This window comes from Pinus tabuliformis, chromosome 1_2 (genome assembly GCF_031772625.1).
Source record: "Pinus tabuliformis cultivar Carrire ecotype Pingquan chromosome 1_2, CPIR1, whole genome shotgun sequence".
NCBI lineage: Eukaryota > Viridiplantae > Streptophyta > Pinopsida > Pinales > Pinaceae > Pinus > Pinus tabuliformis.
In genome coordinates this window covers 58,133,696-58,154,707 of record NC_142298.1, presented here as the reverse complement: position 1 = coordinate 58,154,707, position 21,012 = coordinate 58,133,696, and the positions used below count along the sequence as shown (strand labels likewise).

The 21,012-nt window shown below is 39.6% G+C and overlaps 1 protein-coding gene across 2 annotated transcripts in view; it reads left to right on the top strand.

Moving 5' to 3' along the window:
- The first annotated feature begins 9,113 nt into the window (after positions 1-9,113).
- Positions 9,114-21,012, top strand: part of LOC149204418 (uncharacterized) — a 114,048-nt gene continuing 102,149 nt past the window's right edge. The window contains exon 1 of one of the 2 annotated variants that reach the window (XM_089393279.1): positions 9,114-9,393. In XM_089393279.1, the coding sequence (XP_089249405.1) occupies positions 9,228-9,393 (166 nt within the window). In that variant the 5' untranslated portion in view covers positions 9,114-9,227. The remainder of the gene's footprint in view (positions 9,394-21,012) is intronic. The other variant, XM_089393278.1, reaches the window with a different exon arrangement.

Sequence of the window (21,012 nt, the reverse complement as noted above, 5' to 3'; positions counted from 1 at the left end):
GTTAGGGTTTTTGCTTTATTTTTTAATTTTTTATTATTTTTTATTTATTTTAATTTTTAATTATTTTATTAATTTTATTATTTTTTATTTTTTTATTCATTTTAAAATGGATCATCGAACTAAGCCTTCGGAAACATCACCTAGGACCTAGGACTTAGGACTCATGAGGGGATTTAAAACATTTTTCGACCCTCAAGACACATTACATCATGACATTTACAAATTTACATCTTAAGGGGACGAACCCACTTAATAGAGACCCTCACAAATCACCCAGTTCTGCGACACAACTATAATCTAGCAGATTAACACACTAGGATTCTCCTAAAGTTCTAATGACAAAATGCATCCCGGCTTTGGGGTCAGGTTTGAAGGAAAACTCTGCCGATCATGGATCGGTGAGACGAAAAACCTTCCGGGACGTAGATTACCATTAGAAAGTTAGGTCCACCTAGGCAATTTTACATACATGACTCATATCTGCTAAGATTATTTACAATTCATACATGCAGACTGGGTTTACAATCAAAAAATGATCAAGTTGCTGATGATGGCAGGATGGCACGGACATGCTGATCAGGTGCTGCCCCTTTTGGCCAAAAAAAAGGGGGTGTACTGCATGGGTAGTTGACCGGTAGTGGTCAACATCTGGCTCTACTTGGGGACACGTTGCTGCTTGCAGGAATGTGAGAATCCAGAATCTGCATCCATACAACACAAAAATAAGTAGCGTCCATCCAAAAAATCATCATATACATTAAGCACATGAAAGATAAAAGCTCTTCATTTATTAACTATCTAAAGCAGAAATAAAAATGCGGAAAAAACAAGGAGTAGGGTTAGAAATACGATACAAAGGATGCCCCACGGCATCAGATGTGTTCAATATAGTGCATACTGAGCATTTGCCTGCTTTCAGGCAAATCTGTGAGCTGCTTGTCGGATGTGCCATGTCCGATTTTGCATATGGTAGGACTCTTTCCTATCCGAAAATCAAGCTGCTCACGGTCGTCTGATGCATCAAATCTTCTTCTTATTTTCTTTCTCTTACGTTTTTTCTTTCTGGCAGGTTGAATTACTGATGACCTGGAACTTTCTGTTTCAAAACTATCAGATGAAGTATGCGTGATATGTCTTTCTTTAGCCCGCATCTGATCTTTATCAATCTTAAGTCTGTCCGGATCACCTTCAATTAACCATCTTTCAATCGAATCAATAACCTCCTCATAATAAGATGGAGCTTGTTGCAACAAATGAGAAGGCTCCTGATCTGTTGATGTTCCCTGGTTTCTCTCATTTTCCAATTGCTGAAACCTTTGAACCTGTATTTTAAATGCATCTATCTGACTAGAGTGTTCAACCTTTATAGCTCTGATTTGTCTGGCATGATGTTCTTCCATGTCTTTTATCACTTTATTGTTCTTTTCCTTTATGTCCATCAAGTAATGCTGCATGAAATTTATTTCTTCTTTATGATTCACTTGCATGTCAGCCAACTGATTATTATGATTGAACGTCATGATAGTCATTTCCTCTTCCATATTTAGTAACTTGTTTTGCATAGAGTCAATTTCCCTATCATGATCAGCTTTCATGGTCACCATATTTTCCTCTAAGACTGACATCTTGCTATGCATGTTTCCAATTTCTATTTCATATTTAGTTTTCATGGCCTCAATTTCTTTAGCATGCTGATTTTGCGTGACCTCAATCTCCCTATTACGTTTTTCCAGGTGGGTGCATAAAGTTTTCACATCATTGACATAATTAGTTTGATTGATTTCCATATTTCTCACCAGCATCATTAGATCTCGTAAAATTTGTTTTTGCTCTTCCCTTTCATTGTCATTTGTCCCTGATTTTTCACTATTATGAACTTGATCTGCAATATTTCCGGTTGATGACACATTTTGATCTTGAAAACTTTCTTCAACAGCTGGATTTTTTATAAGATTACTTTCTTTCATTTGCACAATTTTAGAGGGAGAAGGCAAGCTGTTTGGACTATCATATCTATCTTTAAAAGCATTGAGAATGTCTTGTAAAGAAGTGAAAAAATCATTAGGAAAATTATTAAACCAATTCAAGGCATCACCCTCTAAAGAATGGACAAATAGACGCATCTTGAAATCTTCATGATTATATTGAGGAAATCTACAATATAAGATCATTACACAAGTAAACATGTTTAAATGCTTTCTAACAGCGACCGAATCACCACCCGAGAACTTAAATGATTTAGAAATGGCTTCTTTCGGAAGATCATGGAGATTATCAGTAAAATGACATGGTTTAAATGAATAATCCATGATGAACAATAAGGGATCAAATGGATGATAGAAAGAGATTTCTGCTCAAGAAAATTAAGAGATGAAAGAAGTGGAGTCGCCACTTGAACAATGAATCTGATTCTAGGATCCAAAAAGTAACCACAAGCAGATATGAGGAAAGCTTCTTGTCTGGGAAAAATGAGGAAGTGGAGTCGCCACCCAAACAAGAAACAAACCGAAGAGATGCTACTGATATGGCGAAAAATAAGGCAATAAAAGATCCAAATGATAACCCAAAAGGTTGAATTTGCCAGCTCAAAATGAGAGATGAGAAAGATGAGAAGGTGAATGTCGATGAAACCTCCAGGAACAGAAAAACTCTGTCCCCGGCAACGGCGCCAAAAAATGTTGGCGTTGTCGGGCCAGATGAAGAGATAAGAAATGAGAAGGATGATTGTCGTTGAAACACCGAGAATAAAGTGTCCTCGGCAACGGCGCCAAAAAATGTTAGCGTTGCCGGCTCAAACGAATGATAGACAGATGAACGATGAATGATGAAAAGATGATGAAATGTCGAGAAAACAAGTCCCCGGCAACGGCGCCAAAAAATGTTGGCGTTGCCGGGCCAGATGAAAAGATAAGGATGATTGATGAGAAGTCGTTTGAAACACCGAGAATAAAGTATCCCCGGAAACGACGCCAAAAAATGTTGGCGTTGCCGGCTCAAACGAATGATAGGCAGATGAACGATGAATGATGAAAAGATGTTGAAAAACCAAGGACAGAAAAACTCTATCCCCGGCAACGGCGCCAAAAAAATGTTGTCGCGCAGATTGACACGACAACGCTCAGACCGGGGGCTGTCACTCTGATCCCCGATCCCTCCGTTTAAGCCTGTCTCCCGCGGCTAAGGGGGGTAGACCCTGTGAGATGATGTGACCAACTGTCGACCAGTTGGTTGGGAGACACGAGATACGATGTAAAAAGCACTCGATGGATTTGATTAACTTAGCAGACCAGTGCCTTAAGAGATTGTTATTAAAACTATTATTAGTTAGATGATATAGAAACATAAAACGTGAACAACAATCATTTGTCATCAAAAGGAATCAGCTAAATCACAATGCTCTTAGAGTGACAAAAACGATATCCAGCAATTGAAAATTTAGAAAAGATGAATGCTTTAAACCACCATGAGAATCATTAACCAGATATCATATTCGTATCTCGACTTGAAAACTTAGATCTCAGCATGAAATATAATAATTCCCGAAAATGAAATTGGATCTGACGAAGAAAAATTCTCCAATTTTTTTTTTTTTTTTTTAAATGAAATTTAAAATTTAATCCAAAACTCAAAATAAACTAAGCCTAAAAATCCTCTTCTTTTTTTTCTTTTTTTTTTCATATAAAAAAAAAATCCTAAAAAGAAAACGATTTATTATTAAAACCTAAAGAATAAAATCTAACAAAGCTAAATCTAAATATCAAAACGAATGTCATTATAAAAGAAATAAATCTAAAAAAATTAAAATCATAACTAAAATGGAACTACGCTTAAATATTTTTATGAATTTATATCCAAAAATCGAAATCAAAAATGAAACGAAACTATTCAAACGGCATATATGAAAACCTATGCTACTGATCTAAATGCGTCAAAAATGAAATACGCTTTGAAATAGAAGGTAAGAAACATAACTGATCGAAACCCTAATTTAAAGTTACGCAGAATTCCGATATGACCACGGCAAAACAAAAATCGATTTTTATGCTACGGATGTATACCCAAGCCGTCGAACAAAATCAAAACGCAAACGCATAGAGAATGATCCACTGAGTGAAATCGATATACCTTGAGATATGCTTGAAGAATCGTAACCTTAGACAGTCTTGATATGCAGACGGCGGCAACAGAAACGAAACAATGCTTACCTGGCCCGATGAATGATTTCGATACCTGCGGCGATGAATCAGAAGTGTTCAGGGGAAATGGTCGGGTTTCATACAGTCGACGGCGGCAGCAAAGTGTTCGATGGATGTAATACGCAGTTGAGACCACAACCGCAGGAGCACACGCCCCAACTGCTGAACGATAACGTCTCAGCTACCAGAGGAAAGAGATGCGGCCTCGAATTTTTTACGGGGAAGTGGTGGCACGCAATTACAGCTATTTCCTGGTGAATGGCTCTGAGTTTGCTGATCAAACGTGATTTTATACAAACCATAACATTTTTTAAATGCTGCACAAATCGACGGCACCAGGGACTGAGATCGCTGTCTATCCGAATTTACTCCGCCTGTGTGATGAAATCGGCTGACCCGTGTGCCAAACAAATAGATGGCGGCAGATAAAAGGAGGCTTGCTTCTCAACGAAAACCCAGGCGTAATCCAAAACTATATTGTCCTTCAAAAAATTTGGAATTAAAATTCTCATGCGTCGCTGAGACTGAGAAAGACTAATATCAAATGGCAGGGGCCTTTATGAACAGTTTTCTGGGCTGTAGCAACAGCGTGGGTCTTCGAACCCCTTTGATATTTCTCAGATATTCCCTGGTTTGCCTGAAAAAAAAACTCTTACAATAATGCCCACCTTTAGTTTGCTGATCAGATGGATTGAATACGTTCTCTTTTATCCAGCTAGTGTACTGATGCATGAAATAATGCCCATCACAGCTTTAGCACATGCTTTTACAACCTCAGATCAGAAGTACATGAGCCTGCAAAAACCCTAGTCAGTGCAATGATAACCCTGGAGAGCAGAAAACAAAAGCCCTAATCAAAACTGCATTAAGCAAAAAAAAATAAAAAAATATTAAAATCCTAGATCAGCCTAATAATTTACAGATTTTGGCCCTTTTGACAGCCAGGTTAAGCAATAAGCACAGAAATATTATCGAAAGAAAACAACTTCAGATTTTCACTGTGAAGAACTTCAAAAAATCTCTCATGCAACTTAAAGAAATAAAACGAATGATAGACCCAGGATCAAATCCAACTGAGCTCAACAAAAAATGCTTGCGGGAGTTGGCTGGTTCAGCCGAGAACTTCCCCTAACGCCCACAATCTTTCCTTCAATGATGTTTTCTGCACAGCTCAAAACAACTGTCAATAAAGAGGGCAAAAAATGCTGCTAGATCTCAGGAAGTAATGGAGATACCTGCCATTACTTCAGAAACCCTAACAGCACCCAAACCCCAGCAAGTGAACAAGATACCTGTGCTCACAATACTCTACAAAAAGCTATTATTAACGGCTGAAAATAACATATGCAGAAAATTAAACAATCTCACAGCATTTCAAGAGAGTAACACCAGCAAGATATGGACCCCAAAGTCTTCTTTTATTAACCAGAAACAGATTTACAAGAGAGCTTCTTCAGTATCAGACTCACAGATCCCATGATCTGAAAATGACCCCTAGCACCCTACTTAAAGGAAATGCCTCCAACGGCTAGTTCGAGTGATCCATGCTGAAATGATCTCGACCGTTGATGAGGATCAAGACATCTCTTGATCTCATCCGTCGATTTATTAAAAAATAATATTTTACATGCATTCACTTAAAATATTATTATTTTATTAGTTAGGGTTTTTGCTTTATTTTTTTTTTTTTTTTTTAATTTTTAATTATTTTATTAATTTTTTATTATTTTATTCATTTTAAAATGGATCATCGAACTAAGCCTTCGGAAACATCACCTAGGACCTAGGACTTAGGACTCATGAGGGTATTTAAAACATTTTTCGACCCTCAAGACACATTACATCATGACATTTACAAATTTACATCTTAAGGGGACGAACCCACTTAATAGAGACCCTCACAAATCACCTAGTTCTGCGACACAACTATAATCTAGCAGATTAACACACTAGGATTCTCCTAAAGTTCTAATGACAAAATGCATCCCGGCTTTGGGGTCAAGTTTGAAGGAAAACTCTGCCGATCATGGATCGGTGAGACGAAAAACCTTCCGGGACGTAGATTACCATTAGAAAGTTAGGTCCACCTAGGCAATTTTACATACATGACTCATATCTGCTAAGATTATTTACAATTCATACATGCAGACTGGGTTTACAATAAAAAAATGATCAAGTTGCTGATGATGGCAGGATGGCACGGACATGCTGATCAGGTGCTGCCCCTTTTGGCCAAAAAAAAGGGGGTGTACTGCATGGGTAGTTGACCGGTAGTGGTCAACAGATAGCTTGCAACTCTTATGATATCCTAGTTTACTTAGAGAGCGGCAACATGATAGCTTTGGCCAAAAGAAGTTTCATCATCCAGTAAATCTGAAGCGTTTGCAGGAATAGGGTCCTTCTTCCTCTTGTATTTCCTAGATCAGGGAGTATGTCTTGGAAGTCTGCTAAGATCTCTTGCTCACTAGGGTCCATGTTTGCGCATGTCGTTGCCTCCCCAGCACTATTACTTGGTGGGATCGAATTGGGTTTTCGTTCCATATACATGGGCAAGTACAACTCTGCCCATGCGTATAGTGGTTCCCCTGCCATGACCCCTTCTGCGGCCCTGAGGAGGCCTGTTCGGAGCATGGCCACTGCTACTTCCCCTGCCAGAGCTTGAGCCTCTGCTGTTATGCGTCGATGGCCTCACCGTATTTACCCACCGATGGCTGCTAAAAACCTATGTGACTTTCCTGGCAAGACAAAGTGTGTGTGCGATATTCCACCTCGTAAATACTTAGATGTAGCTACCTTATGAGATGATATTACATAGCTTGGAGGCTTGCGTGCCGTGCTTACCCAATGTAACAATGACAGAGGGTCGAGGACGTGCAAACCCCAGCCAAAAACGCAATCCGCTCCACGTCCCACGCCAGTTCCACTATCCACTTCTGCAACCTACCTGTTCAAAGGATACAACTAAAAAGTATGGCTCGACTAACAATGGTTTAATTTCCCACCTTATAAATCTCAGTTGTCTTTGTATTCCACCATCTCTGCACATAATAACTCTCAAACCCTTGCTGCATGCGAATACCCCTCCATACCTTCCATACTTGTCATACTTGTCATGGCGACGCCTCGCATCCCATGGAAATTGCATGTCTGGCTCGCACCCTGATTTTAAATTATATATATATAACTAGTACATCCATTTCGTTAAAACAACGAGAGATGTCAAAACACTTTACACCCTGATACAGGTCACATTGCCAAAATAATAAATAAATAAATCTTAAAAACCAACTAAATTATTATTTTTATTATTATTATAAAAATTAATATATGAGAAACCTATAAATATTTTAAAATATATGTAACAAGATTGTTAACTATGGAGATTCACTTCACTTTATTATGGAAATTCTTAACATGTAAATAAGCTTTGTTACAATACTATGGCTTACTAATACCCAATATCCAATGTTCATATGACGGTTTTAAAATTAATCCATTTAATTAAAATAACATACATAAAAAACATAATTACTTTGAAATTATGTCTCAACCTTTGATTTGTTTATACTACTAAGAATATTCTAAGATATTCCATGGAGGTTAAATCTCTACCATCCACTTAATAATTGTTGATAATTAAATTAAAATTCTAGAAGTCCTATTCCAAAATAAACACGACTACCATGAAGATTCACCCAATTTTATGGAGATTCTTAACTTGGCTGACTAATACTACATATCCAAAAAACCATAACTCATGTTCATATGATTTTTTTAATTAATTAATTAATTTAATTCAAATGAATAGCACAATTAGAAAAATCCCTACCATCCACCTAATAATTATTGATAATTAAATTAAAATTTGGAAACCTATTAAAAAAACACAAAGATAATGATAAAAGAGTGTATTACCATATAAACAATTTAATTCAAATTAATATTCAAAATTTAAATAAATACATTTTTTTTTAAAATATAAATGAAACACATAGTCTAACTTATATACGAAATGATATTTTTTCATGGCATTTACTAAAATCTCGTAGAGATTTTTAAAAACTTGAGTTTAAGTTGTTTTTTAATGGCATTTTTTTTGGTTAATTTTAATCGAAATCTAATATAGAATTTTAAAAACTTGAGTTTAAGTTGTTTAATTTGTAGATTTCGAGTAATCCATTTATGCATTCAAAATTGCATTTTAAGTAACAAAACTACACATTTTTTCTTGAAATTGTTTTACCATATTCTAGTGAAAAAGTCTATTTCGTCTACAAGTTAGGCTATGCCTAAATTTAATATTCCCATAACAAAATACTTATAATTGGCCCTGGAGTATTTCTTAAAAGTGCTTTTGTTTGGCTTCTGAGGCGCAAGAAAACAGGTTAACGACCCAAGACCTAGAGGCATCTGGGAGGAGTGAAAACCTATGCCCTTACGGACCACCAACATGTAGTTCCAGGTTGTGTGGTTTTCCTTGAATAATGATGATAAGTCAGTGTGCATTCACGAATAGCAACCATGATCGCTATATTATTTACTAATTTAACCATTAAATTACCATAGATTTTTCCACTCTCTAAACAAAATCCTTATAACATCATTTCACCATACACGAGATTAAATAAAATCATATTCCAAGCTTGAATTAAATTATGATGAAGTTCTTAATATCCATTTAAGGAAATTCATCTATGCCCAACGGAAAAAATCATTTCACCCTGCACGAGATTAAATAAAATCATATTCCAAGCTTAAATTAAATTATGATGAAGTTCTTAATATCCATTTAAGGAAATTCATCTATTCCCAACAAAAATAAAATACAAATCTTTATGTTAATTCGAAATCTGACGGTGACAGTGAAGAGAGAGGGTCAATTGTTTCACTCTCCCCTTACCGTCAAATATTTTGGTTACGCCGGAATCTGCAGTTGACATAAATTGCTATTCTTTAGCGACTCTCCCACGAGGGACGTTTTGGATAATATGAGTTTAGTTCTCCGGAAATGAAGTAAAGCCAATACGGGAAATGGCGTGGATAGCAGTTGCTCCCTTACAGTTACGCTTGCCAACGCCATTTTGTTCACCCATATCTCCTAAGTTCTGCAGTAGAAGCTGGCATAGGGGAATCGACAGAAGGGTGCGGAGGGTCGGTATTAGGGTTGTTGCGGAACAAAATACAGACCTTCTTCGAGGTGAGAGTACTGGATTGGACGGCGGCCATCATTTGCAATTATAAACAATTTAATCATATTTTTTCACATGTTCTCTGCATTTCATCGAGATAATAGTGAACATTACTACGTGATAGTAGGACATGCTTAATTTGGATTGCTTTCAAAGCAACACTTAAACCCCATTGTCGTTGCAAAACAACTCAAAAGCCCCATATAGTATTTTGATATATTTGTTTCCAATCTACATATTAGCGGGCCAACATAAAGGTATTTCTTAACTATACGGGAAATTGAATTAGGTTTTCCCAAACCTGGCTTATGACGACTTTTAAAAGAGAGAGAGGCTGGGAATGCAACAAATGAGCTGAGACCCCAGTTCTTTTCTGAATTTAAACTTCCGGCAAAATCTTTTATGTTTTTGTTCGAGTTTTACTGCTGAATTTTGGCCTTCTTCAATCCTCTGAGGATGAAAATCTCAGGCTCACTATTTCCATCTGATGGTTTTTTATAGTACACAATTTTGGCAAGCAACTACCTTGTCTTGTGACAATCATGTTATAAATGCTATTTATTAGTGTCGGGGGAGACTGGATAAAGAAGCTACCCCTGAGAAGAGGAAAATTACTGTAAGGATGGGTAGGCATCTCTCTAAGATTCAAAGCTCTAAAAGAGAAAAGATGTTAAAGAGCAAATAAGGAAGTACTTTGATATGTGAGCAAAATGGGACTGCGATGACTGCCCGCATTAATTGATAGAGTGTAGTGTCCCAAACTAGATTTTGCAATAATCTTCACAACTACCATTGAGACATTTTTAACCACACTTGGCAAAAATAACATTGCCAATGATTTTCTGCTAATTATTCATGTAAGGACATTTCATCAAACATATTGCATATAATTTAACATGAAACCCTCGTTTGACAGTAAGCACAAGCAACAAACTCAGCCTTATTATATTAAATATGAATCTGAATATACATGAGAACCTGTTAAGACACCAACAAGATGGCACAAATGGCTGAAGATATAAATGGCTGACAATGACCTCTCCAATGAATTTGTTGATGCCTTAATGAGAAACCTAGATGGATCCTCCGTACACCTGTTAAGATTAAATCCACAAATTGACCCAGTGAGGAATTTGAGTGATTCCTCCTCCAAGACTAGCTAGGCTGGAGTCTTTCACCACCAAAGACTAGTTTTTTTGATCAACTAGGGAGGGTAATTACTCCACTGAAGAAGATCATGCTCAGGGTTATAATTATAAACCCTTAAGCAAGCTCCAACAGCCAAGGTAAACAATGCTCCAGGGTTATAAACCCTCAAGCAAGCTCCAATAGCCAAGGTAAACAATGCTCCAATAGCCAAGGTAAACAATCAATCAGATATCCAAACATGCCTAAAGAATGATTTTGGGCTCCCGTTTATAATATTTGGCCATCCCAATAGCATGGGTAAGTATTCCATGGATACCAATACCATGGGCAAGTATTCCATGTGTGCCAAAACCATGGGCAAGTAATTACATAATAATGTGACTTTATAAAGTTTCCCTTGTTCTCCTAGCCACATTTTAATCTAATTAAATCAATCATTTTCCCTGTAGTGATCACTCAGAAAAGGGACATGACAATCCTCCCTTCTTGAGATTGCTTGTCCTCAAGTAATGCCATAACTTGCATATCAATACCCGAGTCCCAAATGTGCCATTATGTCACTCCATACCACTGTACTATCCAACCATCAATAAATCCCTCGATACCTGGGTCCCAAATATACCACTGTATCATTTGACCACAAGTGGATCCATTGTAGTGTGAACCATCCCTCAAAATCATCCCTGGTAAATCTGAAGGGCATATCTCCTCATGTGCCAGTGGGGGTGTCATTGCTGTGCTAATCATCTACTCCCTTGGAACCCAATCCACCAAATGGAGAGCATCCTCACCATACCATGCTCGACACTGTGTCATGCCAATGCCATCCCACCTGAAAAGATCCCGCCAAGGCACATTGGATATTATCTTGGTATCTTAGTCGCTGAGAGTATACCTAGACATCTCATGGGGCCTGCACACTTCCTTTCCAAACAATCATTGCCCCCTGGGCTGATTCATAATTTGATGGGATCGTGAAAGTATGTGCGAACATGGTCACCCAATCAAATACTCTATCAATGTAACCACAACCCTATGCAAATTCGATAAGCCCCGAATCACTACTACAACAAACTGATATTACTTCTTCTACTTGTTAATTCATGCAAGTTATTTATAGTGTTCTACTGTAAATATTGAAGTAAATACAATTGCAACCTTCACAACTTTAAATAATATGCAGAAACAACAATCTGAGCAAGAAAGAAATAACACACACAAATGACACTGTTGTTTTTGGACCAATGTCCCCGGAAAAACCTAATGTGGGAAAACCGGTGCAACAACTGAGGGTTTGTATTATTAAGCAGTGGTTTTCTGAATACAATTCTTTGGATGCCCAAACTGGCAATCCTATACAGAGATCTAACTGGGCAAAAAGGTAGTGAGATGATCTCACCCTGTCATTGGAAGATTCGACACTGATCTGCGCTGGAGATGAGCCTTTGCGCAGTACTGTGTCACACCCATGCAGTCACTGCGTCACTGCTGCTGGGACTGCGCTGCACCTCCTCTTGATCCCCTGTTGGCTGGGAACTTCGGCTCTCTAGCCTCCCGGTCTCACACCCCAGCTCCAGCACTAGATCCCGACTGTTCCTTAGCAGAATTTCGGTCTCCCTCTAAAGCTCTGCGTTGCCACAACATAGCTCTGCGTTGCCCTGCATCAGCCTCTCTGGATGTCTTTCTGCCCTCTTTGCCTTGTACTCTCTGGATTAGGAAAACTTCCTCCAGAAACTATCCCTGCCCCTCACTGCAAGAAATCACCTCGATCACTTCTCCGGCAACTGCTGCGCTGCTCTCTTGAGAAATCGATCTCTGATCTCTCACTCGATATATCTTCCAAATGCCCATCAAGCCTCCTCTTATAATCCTTTTATTGAGAACCAACGGCCTAGATTAGATTCTAATCAATGGCTTAGATCATTTTGGATTGATCCTCGTCTTCTTTTAGAAGTTTCACCCACAATTAGATTAATACTTTCTAATTATTTTAATTCCCTAAGTTTAGATTTGGATCTCCATTAAAAATAATTAATTATTTTAATAAAACTATTTCTCGGTGGAATTTCCCAAAACGATTTCTGGGTATTGTGGAATACATGTGTCCAAGCCTACTTGCAAATTTTGAGGCTTAGAGCACATCCGATGCTACCATAAATCAACACTCCCTCTTAGCGAGGAATGTGCTCTAGTAATGCAACCTGCTGAAGCATCACCCTTCTCTGTAACATCTCCCGATGCGCTGCTGATGTCTGACATTTCTGCCCATCAACTACTGCGCAAATGATGCATTTGTATTGCTGCTGACACTGCCACTGCCAACACTACACTTGTACTACAACTCCCTCTCAAATTCTGCATCTGTGCCGCTGCTGGCACTGCCACTACCAATATCGCATCTGCATGGCAACCTTCTGCAACCGCTGCTGCTATTGCATCAACAACGAAAAAGGCATCTAAAATTACTAAACATGTGTTTAGTATGATGCATCTTGTTCCTGGATTTTTGACTGTTGCTAGTCTCTGCGCTGACCCTCTGAAGCCTCTGCGCTGCTGTTGACCTTTGCTCTGTGCCAACTGCACTGTTGCCAACTCTAGCTCTGTGCTGCTCAGTCTCTGGCGCTCCTAGCCACTGCAACTGTCACTCTGACACTCCTTTGCATCAACTCACACTGGTCCATCCTGCTACTTCTGATCTGGGCTCCCATAGCAAGGTTGTGAACCAAGAGGTGGACTCCTCAAGGATCTTGCCCATCTACAGTTCTTTCGAACTACAATTCTATATTACCCCACCTCTGGGCGATCATGGCAAACTCCTCCTCCTCGATCTGTGCAGATGCAACCTTTAGATCATGCTTCTCGTCCTTGTCCTTCTTCTTGAGAGGACACTATTTAGCGTAGTGACCAAGTTCACCACACCGGAAACACTTGATCTTCGAAACGTCTTTCTTCTTCCTCCGCTGCTCCTGCTGCCCCTTAGATGCAAGGGCTGCATTTTCATCCTCCTCCTTCGACTTCATCCCACTGCTGCTGCTACTATTGTCAAGTTTGCACTTGAATAAGTCTCTCCTCATCTCTTCCTGCTCAAAAGCGGCTCACATCCCTTCCCAATCTGACAATCTTTCTCTACCTAGGATGCTTTGGACAAACACGTGCCATTCTTCTGAGACTGAATTTAGAGCCAGCCTCACCATCTTGGTAGGCTGAGGTGTTGACCCCACAACTGCCAACTCAGCTCGGTTTTCCTGAAGCTTTGCAAGGAACAGATCAATGCATTCCCCCTTCTGCATCTGTGGTTCTCATCTTCTGTTCCAAGTACATCTTCTGCTGCTCGGAAGATCCTTGATATAGCGTGGACAAGGCATCCCACATCTCCTTGGCAGTCCCTTTGTCTGATATGTGACATACTACATGATCCTTCACTCCATTGAGGATCATTCGCTTGGCCTTCGCCATCTCTCCCTTGGACTTTTTGAGCGGATCTGGATCCGCGAGCTTAGCTACCACACTGTTGACGTAGATCTTGAGAAAATGTTCGTCCAGAAGGCATGAAATCCTCGCCTTCCAGATCACATAGTTGGATGCACCATCCAACTGATCTTGATCTCTTTATCCACTGGTTGCCATCTATGCCAACGAAAGTGTCGAACTGCTTCCTCTCTCCTTTGCGTAGCACTGGGCTGGCCTACACACTCCCTGTTGGAGTTAGTAGATCTCCTCCTCTTTGCTGCTGCTCAACAATAGAGAAATCGAATTCCCTGGCTAGGAATTCTCTGAGGAAGAAATTCCCTCAACAGTGGCTCCCTTCTTCCTTCTAACGATTTTCTGTCCCAACAACTGCTGTAGAAAACTACGTCACACCAAAAAATTGCCTCTTCGCTGAAACTGCTGCATTGCTCCCTCTTACATTGGCAAGCTTTGATCCGGAAGTCTTACCTCTCTGTTGACTCACTCAGAGAGAGACCTTCCTCGAAAATATTTTCCCTCCTGGTCTGAACTGCGGAATCCCTCTGGGGATTCGATTTGCTGCCTACGCAACACTTCGACCCTTCTTCTCTTCAACGTAGCGCTCTTCCGACTTTGCTCTCTTGCTTCACCTGCAGCTTCGATACCATGTGAAAATTCGAGAAGCTCCGAATCACTACTACAGCAAATTGATATTACTTCTTCTACTTGTTAATCCATGCAAGTTATTTACGATGTTCTACTGTAAATATCGAAGTAAATACAACTGCAACCTTCACAACTTTAAAATATGTAGAAACAAGAATCTGAGCAAGAAAGAAATAACACACACAAATGACACCGTTGTTTTTGGACCAATGTCCTCGAAAAACCCAATGTGGGAAAACCGGTTTAGTAGCTGAGGGTTTGTATTATTAAGTAGTAGTTTTCTAGAATACAATTCTCCGGATGCCCAAACTGGCAATCCTATACAGAGATCTAATTGGGCAAAAAGGTAGTGAGATCATCTCACTACCTTCCAGTGACAGGGTGAGATCATCTCACTACCTTTTTTCCCAGTTAGATCTCTGTATAGGATTGCCAGTTTGGGCATCCAAAGAATTGTATTCGGAAAACTACTGCTTAATAATACAAACCCTCAGCGGTTGCACCGGTTTTCTCGCATTGGGTTTTTCCAGGGACATTTGTCCTAAAACAACGGTGTAATGTGTTGGGTATTTCTTTCTTTCTCAGTTTCTTATGTCCGTTTATAATTTAATTGGTGAAGACTGCAGTGTATTAGTTTCGACGTTTACTATAGGAAGCAGTAAATAATTTGTTCAGTAATTAACAAATAGAAGGAACTTAATCAATTGTTGCAGTGGTGATTCGGGTAATCGAATTTTCAGAAACCCTGCACCTGTGGTAGACCTATTATAAGGTTCACAAATACACTCTCCAATTTCAGATGTAGATTAGGAAAGTCCCGTAATAAGCCTGCCGAAAAATCATGCCTCAATTTGTCGTGTTGAGAAGTCATACACTCCATCTCATCACTTGGCATAACACCCTTGAGGCCCTCCCCATAGAACCTCTCTGTGACTTGACTACAAATGTAGCAATCCTTAGGATGAACTACCAATAGTGAAGCATGGACCAAGGTTACTTGGGAGCGGGAGCGAAAACGGGGAGTGGGAGTGGGAGCGACATTTTTAGAAGCTCCTGGTTTGGGAGCGAATCGGGGAGCGAATTTTTATATAATATATATTTTTTATATTTTGATGCATATATGTCAACAAAAACATGTAGAATGATGAATTAGATATAAAAAGCATAAAAACATAGATTGAACCATATAACATCAATCATCTAGAAGTTATAATCTTCATCAGCCACGTCCACAAGTTAGTAACATACAAGATATTGAGTCTCATGATTCATCAATCTTAGCGTTTCAAGCTTTCAAAATTCAATATATAACATTTATCATCATTGATCACCAAAGTTGTACTTGTAAGCTAAGTGTAACCATTACAACAAAGAATATCTAACATGAAATGAAATGTTATAAAATGAAATGAAATGAAACAACTTTCAACTTTCACGAAGCATCATATTCATAATTCATTACCAATGAGTTATAATTGCCAACTTCAAACTTCAAACTTAAATTGTCATATATTGTTTACAAAAAATATCATAATAAATATGAAAAAGTCAACAATTATAAAAACTACTAGAAACTAGAAAAGACAAGTAAATCTATTATCTATTGCTAATGCTTGGGCCTCTTGCCACCATGAAAAATATCTAACTTTTGAGTCTTGTTGGAAAATCAGGATCTTTGTCATTAATATCACCCTCTAAGCATTAACATAAGATAGAAAAAACATAGCATGTCAAGTCAAGATTGTTTTTGAGTGATGGGTACATTTTTAGTAGGGTCATGATAGAGGAGTTCGACAACCAATGTCACTAACATAAAGGTACATAGAGGGATTTGTGCTCTTGATTAAATATGAGTTCCATACCCTAATACATGACAAATTCCAATGGAAACATTGCAATCCCTCCAATCTTGAAATCCTAAAAAACTGATAAGTCTACTGGATTTTGAATGAGATCTAAAATTCTACTTTCTCCATATGAAATCCAATGGGGTCAGAACCACTCTCAAACATCCTGAGTCATTTCATGGTAATGTTAAATATTTAAGTAAAAGGATGAAAATGAAGATTAAGGAGAATTCTCCTTAATCTTCATTTTCATCCTTTTACTTTAAGAATTTAACATTACCATGAATCTCATATCAATACTAGGGCCATAGGCTTGATCATTATGCTGCCCCACTAAAAAAATATTTGTTTCTTTGAAAAAAATTACATTTAAAATGTTATTGCAAATTTTTTTACAAAAAAGGCTAGGGAGTGAAAATTTCGCTCCTCGGTTCGCTTCCAAAATTCGCTCCTTGCAAGAGCTATTTCGGGAGCGGGTTTGAGGGGGGGGGGAAGGCTCCCCCGCAACCCTGGCATGGACCACTCTCATAGTCTTTGTAATGTTCCTATCTAGGATAAACAGTGATATGCAAAGCAATAAACAAATTCAACACCAGAAAATTGGAACAAACACCCATAAAAACACCATAAATAAGAACCATTTGAGCCATTTTATTAATGTTTCTTGGAGCAAGTACAATAGTGTTGGAAAGGTGCACCTGGGCTTGTCTAAATGGCAAGCACGACAAAGCCAAGGTGATCAAACTACAACCCAAGTGCTACACCACTGCTGCTCCAAAGATGTTATGCACTGCCCAAAAATCTGCGCTGTCTCCTGGAAAAGAATTGCTGGAAACCCCACCTGTAGTGCTCAGAAAATGTTGCAAAATTAGCCTCAAGCTCCTCAACCAAAACCCACCAAAACCCCGAAAGGGTTTGGCCTAATTTTGACCCCCAAAATTCGGTCTCTAAACACCACGTCCTCCTCCAAGTGTTGGTAAATACGACCTGCTTGTAGCTTGCTGGAAAAGTCCTCCAAATCACTCCCAAAGGCTGAGATGCTCCCCTCTAAGGTTTCCCTTACTTCTCCCGACAATCTCCAATGCTTTAACTCCTTCCCGAAGCTCCCATGTGTGCCCACTGAAAGCTCTCTGTGCAGGCCCATGTAGTTGCAAATCGAACTGCCCAACATCAGCAATCTATTGCTCTAAAACTCTCCCAAAAGGTTGATCCTCCACTGAAGCTTCACTACCAAAATTCTCCAAGCAAATGCTTCCCAGAAGATCCCCAAAACAATCCCTGCGTGCTCCTTTCTTGCGTCTTCCAGAAACACGCACTAGTTGAGCCAAAGGCTGAATGATGTGTTCTGAAATTCCTCCAGCTCTCCTCCTAGGTGTTACGATTTGCCTTCCTAGGGTGGCACTCGAAGTCCCCCGAAGAAAGGTTGAGTCTCCCACTTGGAAAACTCGATGCTGAACAACTAGTAACTCGGCTAAGCAGTGCGAGCAACAAAATAAGTTTGATAGACCAAAAGACCCTTTGAGTAGATGAGCTCCTCCTATTTATAATTTCGTGGGCCTTCCTCCTCCATGTGGGCCCCTCTTCCTTGCCTTTTGATTTCCCCTCCAAGGCCATTCGAATTCCACACTTGGCCAAGTGCGTTTTCCCATGTGGGTGGCCCCACATTCCACTAACAAAATAATTCGACCTATTTTTCTCCTATGTCCCTAAGTCGAAATTGGATGGGTTCTAAAGTCGCCCAAAATGATCCAAAATTGTGGGAGATTAAACCTGTGACACAATAATTTAAGAAGGGACATTACAGTCCTCCCCTCCCAAATGTTGCTTGCCTTCAAGCAACTTCAATGCTGGATGCTCCAAAATGTGCTCACCTTCCCAGGTTATCCTCATCTTGCAAGTTCTTCCAATGCACCAAAAACTCTGTGATAGTCCTACTCCTTAGCTTCCTCTCCCGAGTCTCTAGAATGGCCTCCGGTTCCAAAACCAGATGCCCCTCATCATCTAGTGGGGGTAACTCTACAGCTGTTGTCACCTATTGTCCCAACACCTTCTTGAGGCATGAAACATGGAAGATGTTGTGAATCTTGCTCCCCTGGAGAAGTTGCAGCTCGTAAGCCACCTCTCCAACTCTCCTAACCACCTTGTACGGCCCATAGAAACGCGACTGTAGCTTCTCGACACCTTTCTGCTTCAAGGTAGACTGTCTATATGGCTGTAACCGAAGATACACCAAGTCCCCCTCCTCAAAATGCCTCTCTGTCCGATGCCTATCAACATACATCTTTTGCTGATTTTGTGTTGTCACTAAGTTGTCCTTGAGAGCCTTGAGAATGTCTGCTCTCTAGGATCCAATCTTTGGCCTTTGGGGCCTGGTTGTCTCCAAAAACAATGTCAGTGAAATCTAATGCATCATAACCGTACAAAGCACGGAAATGTGACATACCAATGGACACGTGATGTGTGGTGTTGTAGTAATATTCGCCCATGTGCAGCAATCGAATCCATGCCCTCTGCTGCCCAGTCACATAGTTCCTAAGTTACCCCTCCAACCACTGGTTAACCCGCTCGGTCTGGCCATCTGTCTGAGGGTGGTAGCTTGTGCTCGGGGTGAGCTCAGTACCTACTAATCTAAAGAGCTCCTGCCAGAACCCTTCCATAAACTTGCTATCTGTGTCGCTCACTATGTTCTTAAGGAGTCCATGCAAACGGAAAATCTCTCTGAAGAACAACTCCGCAACTTGTGAGGCTAAGTATCGGGTCAGAATGGCGAAAAAATGGGCATATTTGGTCAGTCAATCATCTACCACATAGATGCAATCCTTTCCCTGCACTGTGGGAAGCCCTCTGATGAAATCCATGGAGATACTCTCCCATTTCCCCTCAAGAATGGGAAGTTGTTAAAATTGGCAACTAGGGCCAAACTTCATGTGAGTCATCTTATTCATTGCTGATAATATTTTTCCTAGATTCTTCTCGTCGAGAGGTGTAGGATTGATCTAAAGATCATCCAATTCCGATAAGTATTTATGGAGATATGAATTTATTTTGATTATGGACTAATTGTCAAAGTCGGCCAACAACTTATGTAGGCTCAGAAGCCCAATAGACGCATCTATTCATCATCAACGTTTGCATATAAATACAGGATGTCTCCTCCTCATTTGGACACACACTTTTCATCTATCTCTCTCTCTTCTGCGCAGAAAAGAGTCTCTCTCTCTCTCTTGCGCAGAAAGGTCTCTCTCTCACACGTGGGAAGGAAGGACGCAATTTTCTAGGGTTTACAAACTGCAGATCGGAACTTTGACCAGCGTTGACCAACATTCTCTCTCTTTGGACTGCGTAGTAGGTGAAGCTGACTCTCTTTGGAAGGCCGCATTTTTTGGCACAGGAATCAAGGTGATCCGACCTTCGGTTTGACAGATATTGACTTCCCTAGTTTAGGGCTGATCTAGGGTTTGCTACTGCTGATATAAATAAGATTTTTGTATTATTTCTCTCTGCTAAATTATAGAAGATAAAAGAAGATTTGATCAAAGGGTTTCCCCATATTGGGGTTTGTCCCTGGCTAGCCGCCACATCTTGTGTCTCTTGTCTTGACTTGTTTTCTGTTGATCATTTAATGTTCTATCTGCACTTTACTTAATGTACATGTGATTGCTAATTTGTGGATAATAATAAGAAAAATAAGTAAACTGCTCTAAGCATAGAACATACCATAACTTAACATGGTATCAGAGCTGAGGTGAAGACAAAGCCCAAGCAAGAGCAAGAGCAATCACCGAAGAGAAGGTTGGCAAGGCTATCTAAAAAGAACTATGGGGTTCTCAACACACTTCCCTACTGAAGACAAACTCCGTGAGAAGTCTGACTACCACGGATGGAAGATGTCTCTCGATCTAACATTAGAAGAACAAGAAGTGCTGGACCATGTGAGAGGTGGAGTTGTTGAGCCTCCATCAAATGCATCCGCTGCTGCCAGGAACAAATGGACCAAGGGAGAATTCAAAGCAAAGAAGATCATCTGGAACCTTATCGACAAGCGCTTGGTGGCCTATGTTTCTGAGCTGAACACCTCTAAGGAAATCTATGATAGACTGGTGAGTTTATTTAAAGTTAATGATGCAAATCAAGTTCTATTTCTTAGAAATAAGCTGAAGGAAATTAAGAAGGGCAAAGATGAAAATATGCAAGCATATTTCTTAAGGATCACCGAGATCAAGAACGATATCCTATCTATTGGGGAAGTAATTCCTGACAGGGAAATGGCACTCACAACTCTTGGAGGACTACCATCTGAATGGTATATATTCAGGACTACTCTCCTCAACAATAATGTAATTCCTGGATTTAAGGAATTAATGGCAAGATGCATTCAAGAAGAAGCAAGGATGGAAGAACAGGAAATGCCCACACTTAAAGGTCATCCCGCTGCCTTTTCTTCTCATGCTAAAAGAAGAAACAACTCCGAGGCTAAATCCAAAAGAAAGGCTGGACCAAAGGGTGGAAGAAAAGGAC